Source organism: Salmo salar, chromosome ssa09 (assembly GCF_905237065.1).
Source record: "Salmo salar chromosome ssa09, Ssal_v3.1, whole genome shotgun sequence".
Taxonomy (NCBI): Eukaryota; Metazoa; Chordata; class Actinopteri; order Salmoniformes; family Salmonidae; genus Salmo; species Salmo salar.
The window spans coordinates 26,077,501-26,087,125 of NC_059450.1; the positions used below are offsets into that span (position 1 = coordinate 26,077,501).

At 42.9% G+C, this 9,625-nt stretch overlaps 1 protein-coding gene across 1 annotated transcript; it reads right to left on the reverse strand.

The window, feature by feature from the left end:
• Window positions 1–1,193: 1,193 nt before the first annotated feature.
• On the reverse strand, window positions 1,194–9,148 carry commd8 (COMM domain containing 8). Its single transcript, XM_014211034.2, has 5 exons — window positions 8,776–9,148; window positions 7,699–7,854; window positions 3,464–3,616; window positions 2,994–3,149; window positions 1,194–1,652 (listed from the first exon to the last, which is right to left on the reverse strand). The coding sequence occupies exons 1-5, from the start codon at window positions 8,818–8,820 to the stop codon at window positions 1,632–1,634; spliced, it is 531 nt and encodes a 176-aa protein (XP_014066509.1). The 5' UTR covers window positions 8,821–9,148; the 3' UTR covers window positions 1,194–1,631.
• Window positions 9,149–9,625: the final 477 nt, after the last annotated feature.

Genomic DNA, 9,625 nt, shown 5'->3' on the forward strand with positions numbered 1-9,625 from the left:
CTGTTTTGGTGCATAACATCATAGGCATGCTGACTAGTACCAGGCGTGCTGTTTTGGTGCATAACATCATAGGCATGCTGACTAGTACCAGGCGTGCTGTTTTGGTGCATAACATCATAGGCATGCTGACTAGTACCAGGCGTGCTGTTTTGGTGCATAACATCATAGGCATGCTGACTAGTACCAGGCGTGCTGTTTTGGTGCATAACATCATAGGCATGCTGACTAGTACCAGGCGTGCTGTTTTGGTGCATAACATCATAGGCATGCTGACTAGTACCAGGCGTGCTGTTTTGGTGCATAACATCATAGGCATGCTGACTAGTACCAGGCGTGCTGTTTTGGTGCATAACATCATAGGCATGCTGACTAGTACCAGGCGTGCTGTTTTGGTGCATAACATCATAGGCATGCTGACTAGTACCAGGCGTGCTGTTTTGGTGCATAACATCATAGGCATGCTGACTAGTACCAGGCGTACTGTTTTGGTGCATAACATCATAGGCATGCTGACTAGTACCAGGCGTACTGTTTTGGTGCATAACATCATAGGCATGCTGACTAGTACCAGGCGTACTGTTTTGGTGCATAACATCATAGGCATGCTGACTAGTACCAGGCGTACTGTTTTGGTGCATAACATCATAGGCATGCTGACTAGTACCAGGCGTACTGTTTTGGTGCATAACATCATAGGCATGCTGACTAGTACCAGGCGTACTGTTTTGGTGCATAACATCATAGGCATGCTGACTAGTACCAGGCGTACTGTTTTGGTGCATAACATCATAGGCATGCTGACTAGTACCAGGCGTACTGTTTTGGTGCATAACATCATAGGCATGCTGACTAGTACCAGGCGTACTGTTTTGGTGCATAACATCATAGGCATGCTGACTAGTACCAGGCGTACTGTTTTGGTGCATAACATCATAGGCATGCTGACTAGTACCAGGCGTACGCAAAGGAAGATTTTGCACACAGTGTGATCTGTATTAAATATTCAACAGACAGAAAAAAAATGGAAGGGGTATTATTTGGTCTGATATATAACATTGCCTCTGGGGATGACCTTGACAATCTTTTCACCTAGCCAATCAACCAAGATCAGGAAGGACAAGAGAAAGTGATGAAGCCATTTCAGAGTATGGAGACAGCCTACAGCTCTAATATATATTCCATTGAAGAAAAGGTCAAACGTTAATATTTATTATACAGTAATAGAATGGATTACAAAAAAAACTGCAAAAATAAAAATAAGTACAAAAAGTACAAAATACTACTTCTTACTGCAGTCTTGGGAATCTATCTTAGGCTGCAGTATGATTCTATATCCTTTTCCCTAAAATGTGCACTCATTCACTCCCCCTCATGGATTGAAAATAAATGGAATATGGTGCAACACCCATTATCCCATGCTTACACAAATTCAATGCTTTTGAATTCATGAGGGGAAGTGTAGGAATCAGTGCCTAAGGGGGTTGAAGGCTAAAAGCTGTATCTGGATCAGACCACTGTTTCCAGAAAGACCCTGCATCATAGTTCAGTGTCCCTCTATGATGATATAGCACGTCCCCTTAATAAGAGCCATAGATGAAAGGGCACAGTGAAATAAATGTCTATCGCCACCATCACTTCAGCTGTAGTACCACCTGTAAGGACACAAGGACACAAATACACACTATCAGGATACATGCACATAGAGTTGGATAGAGGGCTCTTGTACCACAGAGCCTGCTTTAGCAAAGACAGTGCCATTGAGGGCTTCCACCATTTTAAAGTAGTCAACTGGATGAGACTTACTATGGGTTAATTAAGAAAGGAGTGGTCAACTAATTAATTATACTCCTGAACAAACTTTCCATAAATGCAGGTGGCAGTAAATCACCAACATTTGATTGATACCTGTTCAGACAAAACACACTCCAGCATGGTAGACAGTGGTATGCACATTTTTTGTTTATTTATGAACTGCCAATACACTCAGAAGTAGACTACTTTATAATGGAGATAGCATGGGCAATGCCATTGAGGGCTGTAGTAGTAAGTATTGACGTGTTGAAAGTACTGAATTGTCTGTTCAGCCAGTTAACACAGCTCAAAAACCCATACAAGGCACTCAATCAGGGGTCTCTTCACATTTCCCAAGTCAACAACAGAGGCTGGGAGACACAGTGCTGTATAAAACAATGACTTCATCAAATTCTCTTCCACCTCAGGTAACTCGGGCAAGCAATAAAATCAATAAAAAAATAAAACATGAAACATCGCGGACTGTGGAGACACACCCCTCCACACATTATTCATAGTATTATTCTTTTTCTCTTAAAAAAAAATATATATATATAGTCATATTGTTCTTTAGTCGTAGTGTTTAAATGTGTTGCTGTTCTTGTCCATTAGTGTATTTTGGCATGTTTTATGTGGACCCCAGGAAGAATAGCTGCTGCTTCTTCAACAGTTAACTGGGATCCAAAGAAAAATCAAATCATATGAGATGGGCTCTCTATAAGTGTGTATCAAATGTACACTATCAGCACTGCAAAAACCACACACGAAAAATAACATACAGTCAGAACTGCTGTTGGGATACAAATATATTTTTCGGGATAAAAGCCCTTCTGTAATAGACAAATGTCTTCTAGGACAGAGGGAACGATTGGGAAAGAATAGTCCCTTTAAGTGAATGAGAGCGCAAAAACTGGCAGAAATCACCAGCTATTATGCTCCTGACATCAGTAGGTGAAAAGATAATGATATTAAACTATTGGTGGAACTGCCAAGAAAACAGTTCTCAAGCCATCCAAATCACACCCTCCACTGATGCTGGCCAAACGCTCACACACGCATACATACACGCGCAAGCACTCGTGCATCACTACGCACCACTAAAACATTGGCCAAACACGCTGACACAAACACATTTGATTGGCAATGATAATACACTAATTGTCATAATATGTGTGCGTGTACGTGTGTCCCTGAAGGTTTACCTTATTGGCAGCCTCCATTGAGCTGATGAGTGTTTGTAATTCCTCTCGGTTCATCTCGACAGACACAGGCTTCAGGGCCCCGTTCTCCTTCACGTCCAAACTGAGGTTGAGTAGAGGGGTCTGGAGAGACGAGATCTTATCGCTGGACAATGCCAGCTGAACAGAGACAGAGAGGCTTAGGATTCTAGTGTATAGAAATCATTGTGGTGGTGGTAGTAGTAGTAGTATGGTGAACCATACACGTCAGCATTTCACCCCATTTTAATTAATGACTGATATCACATAATGTATAAATACCAGGTAAAACCCAGTTGAAACAGGACTGTAAAAAAGCATAACTACTTTTTTATTTTGCCCTGTATGTCCCATTGAGATAAAAAATTAAATATATTTTTCAAGGGAGTCCTGATCAATCAGTTTACCAATCAAACAAAGATTGTTGTCTCCTCACTGTAATCCAGGGAATTCACCTTTATATGCCAGTCAAAGTCCTGGAGGGTGGAGCTGGACACGTTATTGGTCCTCTCCACCAGCGCCTGGCGGATCTCCTCCCGTCTGGCCCTCAAGACCTTCAGCACGGCCTCCCCGTACCCCCCGCCCACGTCTGCCAACGATGCCAGCACCTGCCCAAAGCAGAACAGGCTGGCAGTTGCATTAATAAATAAATCACTCATACTGTACAGTTAAAATAACTTAGGAAATAGGATTTCATTGTGTGGGATAATACATTGGCCGACATTACACAACAAACATGATACACAAAAACTGTCAACACAGAAGACACAGGACAATATTAATTTAAACAACATGTTTTTTTGTAAATATGTTCCTTAGCTCGGCTTTCACATCTGTTGCAACAGCTCCTGGTGATTATGCAATGAATATCAAATGGCTGGTCTTGTTTCAATCTGCCTGTAATTCTATTTACACATATAAAATATTCAGTTAATTAGTTTCTCAAATGAAACAGATGAGTCTGTGTGTCCCTGTAATTGTTCATAAATATTGTCAATATGGCTGGAGGAGATGGTTGCCGTTTTATGGTCCCCTAACCAATGTTTTTTCGCGTTATTCGTAACTTATTTTGTACAGAATATTTCTGCCACCATCTCTTATGACCGAAAAGAGCTTCTAGATATCAGGACAGCGATTACTCACCTTGTACTGGAAGATTTTTTCTGTAACGAGTCAGACGCAAAGGATTTACTTCAGACACCCGACAAGGCCCTCGTCCCCATCATTCGCAGGAGAAAGAGACAGGGACGTAGGGGTGCCTTGTAAGGATCCGACGGAGAGTGGGTAATCTGCCTTTACCATCAGTCCTATTAGCCAACGTACAATCATTGGATAACAAAATAGACAAACTACAATCACGTATATCCTACCAATGGGACATTAAAAACTATAATATCTTATGTTTCACCGAGTCGTGGCTGAATGACGATATGAATAACATACAGCTGGCGGGTTTTACACTGCATTGGCAAGATAGAACAGCCGCCTCCAGTAAGAGAAGAGAAGGTGGCGGTCTGTGTATATTTGTAAACAGCTGGTGCATGAAATCTAATAGTAAGGAAGTCTCGAGGTTTTGCTCGCCTGATAAGCTGTAGACCACACTATTTACCAAGATAGTTTTCATTAAAATTCTTCGTAAATGTCTATTTACCACCACAAACTATTGCTGGTACTAAGTCCGCACTCAATGAGCTGTATACGGCCATAAGCAAACAGGAAAACTCATCCAGAGGTGGCGTGCCTAGTGGCCGAGGATTTAATGCAGGGAAACTTAAATCTGTTTTACCTCATTTCTACCAGCATGTTAAATGAGCAACCAGAGGGGGAAAAAAATAATAATACTTTAGACCACCTTTACTCCACACACAGAGATGCGTACAAAGCTCTCCCTCACCCTCCATTTGGCAAATCTGACCATAATTCTATCCTCCTGATTCCTGCTTACAAGCAAAAACTAAAGCAGGAAAAACCAGTGACTCGGTCAATAAAGAAGTGGTCAGATAACGCAGATGCTAAGCTACAGGACTGTTATGCTAGCACAGACAACATCCGCACTGAGCTAAAGGGTAGAGCTACCGCTTTCAAGGAGTGGAACACTAACCTGGAAGCTTATAAGATATCCTGCAATGCCCTCCGGTGAACCATCATACAGGCAAAGCGTCAATACAGGACTAAGATTGAATCGTACTACACCGGCTCCGACGCTCGTCGGATGTGGTAGGGCTTGCAAACTGTTACAGACTACAAAGGGAAGCAGAGCTGCGAGCTGCCCACTGACACGAGCATACCAGACGAGCTAAATTATTTCTATGCTCTGATCGAGGCAAGCAACACTGAAGCATGCATGAGAGCATCAGCTGTTCCGGAGCGACTGTGTGATCACGCTCTCCGTAGCCGATGTGAGTAAGACCTTTAAACAGGTCAACATTCACAAGGCCACAAGGCCAGACAGATTACCAGGACGTGTACTCCGAGGATGTGCTGACCAACTGGCAAGTGTCTTCACTGACATGTTCAATCTGTCCCTGACTGAGTCTGTAATACCAACATGTTTCAAGCAGACCACCATAGTCCCTGTGCCCAATAACACTAAGGTAACCTGCCTAAATTACTATTGACTCGTAGCACTCACGTCTGTAACCATGAAGTGCTTTGAAAGGCTGGTCATAGCAACACCATTATTCCAGAAACCCTAGACCCACTCCAATTTGCATACCGCCCCAACATATCCACAGATGATGCAATCTCTATTGCACTCCACACTGCCCTTTCCCACCTGGATAAAATGAACACCTATGTGAGAATGCTATTCACTGACTACAGCTCAGCGTTCGACACCATAGTGCCCTCAAAGTTCATCACTAAGCTAAGGACCCGGGGAATAAACACCTCCCTCCGCAACTGGATCCTGGACTTAATGACAGGCCGCCCCCCAGGTGGTGAGGGTAGGTAACAACACATCCACGCTGTTCCTCAACACGGGAGCCCCTCAGGGGTGCGTGCTCAGTCCCCTCCTGTACTTCCTGTTCACTCATGACTGCATGGCCAGGCATGACTCCAACACCATCATTAAGTTTGCCGATCACACAACAGTGGTAGGCCTGATCACCGACTACGGTGAGACAGCCTATAGGGAGGAGGTCAGAGACCTGGCTGTGTGGTGCCAGGATAACAACCTCTCCCTCAATGTGATCAAGGCAAAGGAGATGATTGTGGACAACGGGAAAAGGAGGACCGAGCATGCCCCCATTCTCATCGACGGGGCTGTAGTGGAGCAGGTTGAGAGCTTCAAGTTCCTTGGTGTCCACATCACCAACAAACTATCATGGTCCAAAAACACCAAGACCGTAGTGAAGAGGGCACGACAAAGTCTATTCCCCCTCAGAAGACTGAAAAGATTTGGCATGGGTCTTCAGATCCTCAAATAGTTCGAAGGCTGCACCATCGAGAGCATCCTGACTGGTTGCATCACTGGTATGGCAACTGCTCGGCCACTACAGAGGGTAGTGCGTATGACCCAGTACATCACTGGGGCCAAGCTTCCTGCCATCCAGGACCTCTATACCAGGCGGTGTCAGAGGAAGATCCTAAAAATGGTCAAATACTCCAGCCACCCTAGTCATAGACTGTTCTCCCTGCTCCCGCATGGCAAGCAGTACCGGAGCGCCAAGTCTAGGTCCAAAAGGCTTCTTAACAGCTTCTACCCCCAAGCCATAAGACTCCTGAACAGCTAATCAATTGGCTACCCAGACTATTTGCATTATCCCCCTCTCTTTTACGCTGCTGCTTCTCTGTTTATTATGTATGCATAGTCACTTTATCTCTACCTACATGTACATATTACCTCAATTACCTCGACTAACCTGTACCCTCCCGCACATTGACTCTGTTCCGGTAGCCCCCGTATATAGCCTCACTACTGTTATTTTACTGCTGCTCTTTAATTATTTTTTACTTAACTCTTATTTTTCTTACAACTGCATTGTTGGTTAAGGGCTTGTGAGTATTTCACTGTAAGATGATCTACACCTGTTGTATTTGGCACATGTGACAAATAAGATTTGATTTAACTCGTTACTGAAATAACTTCGCTACTGAAATAACTAATATGTAACTTTTAGCACTTGAAAATGTAGACCTAGGTGTTGGCATTGAATGTTACTATGCTGTGCCAAAGATACATTCTATGGAAACAGTATGATTGATGCCTGGTTGAACTTTCCTCCTGAGTGCCAAACAACACAGCAACCTGAAACCAACACAGTGTATACACCTGACACACTCAACCCATGGTCTACTCTGCAGCCATAACAAACACAACCTACCACGCACTGCAGCCCTCACACAGGGGGTGCCCATTTTTGTTCTTGCTCAGCAAAAACACAGCACCCCCGGAGCATCCCCCAGGAATGGATTAAGAAACACTGACCTAACCCTACACTCTTCATATTCCCCCAACCAACCCAACACACTATACTTCAGCCATCAAGAGGCCCTACACAAACCCAATACACACTGAAGAGTCAAACACCCTGTGACTGACATAGAACCTTCAAAAACTAGTGAGTCACTGCATTGCACACCTTAGAAACCCAACTCCCGTCACATCTGAGTCAATGGTCAGCCATGCATGGAACATGACTGTCAAACATGCATGATACAACTCCAAACTCACTGACTCCTAGCTCACCTCTTCGTCTGGGGTGTTCTTACCGACGGCGAGCCGGAACAGAGAGGAGAGGGAGTCGAGGAGCTCCATCCATTCTACAAGGGACCACATGTCACCATAGTCTGCCATCCGAGGGGACTCCCGCCCACATACACCATCCACCACCCTGTGTAATAGCTGGGGGAAAGAAAATGTGTATCATCATCATGATGATGGTAGCCTATGATGGGATTTAATCTACCCACCAAAACACGTCAGTAAACAATGCCATGCCCATGTTTGTGTGGAGGTCATAGTGTTTTGGAGTAACTGCATGCTTTGGATTTACAATCAAGCATAATGCTCCCTCTGCTGGTCAATTGTTGGTTCAGTGTGTGCTTATGACAATGACATCGGCACACTTTGCCAAATCGAGCCCTAACAGCGACACCCAGGCAATCCTGGATTAGACGGGTTTAAATAATATGATGACAGCTTCACAAAGCCTATCATAAGTAAAGTTGAAGTAATTACCATATCCTTTCAGACCTACTGGAGTATTTATAGGGGCGGTTTACGATTGAGTATTGATATGGTTTCCTAATGGTTAGATACAGAAAACACACAATGGATCATCAATACACATTGTATCTGAATTGGGGAGCTTGCAACAACATTGTAAGCTACATTGTTACGAAAGTAATACAAATCACATTTTAGCCCTTGATTGAGAGCATAATATCCTGTTTTCACATTACAAAAACAGCCCAGAGGGTACTCAACAGCCTCTGTTGTATCGTCTCATCTGAATGTACAAGCAAAGAGTATTTAGTCTATTGGATTGTAAACCTAATGGAAATCCTTTCTCCTCCTTCTGTAATACTATGTAGTTTGGTAGAGCATGGCGTTTGGAACACCAGGATAGTGGGTTCAATTCCCGACTGTATGTCAATTTGTTTAAAAACGTCTGCTAGGTGGCATACATTACAATGGCCTGTTGCCATGTAAAAAAAAGTAAACGCATGCACGGGTTCTCCTGATATTGCATTGTCTAGCTCCAGGACAGTGGTGAGAAAATGCGACATGTATGAATCAAGGAAATTAATGTATTATACTTACTTTTGGACATTCTTCAGGACGTAATTTGGCAAGTAAATGTACCATGTTTTGTTGTCGAGTTTCGCCTTCCTTGTAAAACGTCACGAATCAGCTGATAAGTGATCACATGGTAAACCGGGGAAATCTGCTGTTTCCTGAGAGTACTTTTTCAGCGTGGCTCAACATTGGGATTTTTAATTGTCATAACTCAAACTGGTCCATAAACAAAGGGCGGCTTCAAGTGGACAACTTTGTCAAGACTAGAGGGAATACAGTTTATGTCAAATTGACGTCTACATTTTTTGGGGGCATATTAGCCAACCCAAACCCTTTTCCAAAAGTATCCAAATTCTCCCCGCCTGCTGCGTAAGTTAAATGAAGAAAAATGACTTTTTTTTTCTTCAGATTTGTAAAACTATTTACAATCTTTAAAACGTATACAAAATAAAATGTATTCGCTACATGTCTGTATTTGGTTTGATATAACGTTAATTTATATTTTTTTATTCTCTTATTTGTGTAATCCCTCTGGCTGTTCTGTTTGTGTTTTGCATGTTGCGGTTTAATTAACAAAATAACTTACTACGAAAAGTGAATTCTGACATAATGTATGCCGTGTTGTCAAACCCCCGCCTTTCAAAGTGTGTTGCATTTTGGGGATACAAAAAAATCAGATTTGCCGACTACATCAGACAGGAAGAGGCAAAGCGAGAGGTTTTACTCAGCTTTTCAAAGTATGTCCACGAAAATAACTCCACGAAGTGAGGAAATTTTGTATGGAGGTCAATCAATAAGAGTGTGGAATTTGGTCAACAAAACATGTAATTGCACATTTGCTAAGTGATGTTTATTTGATCGAATAAAAGTTATG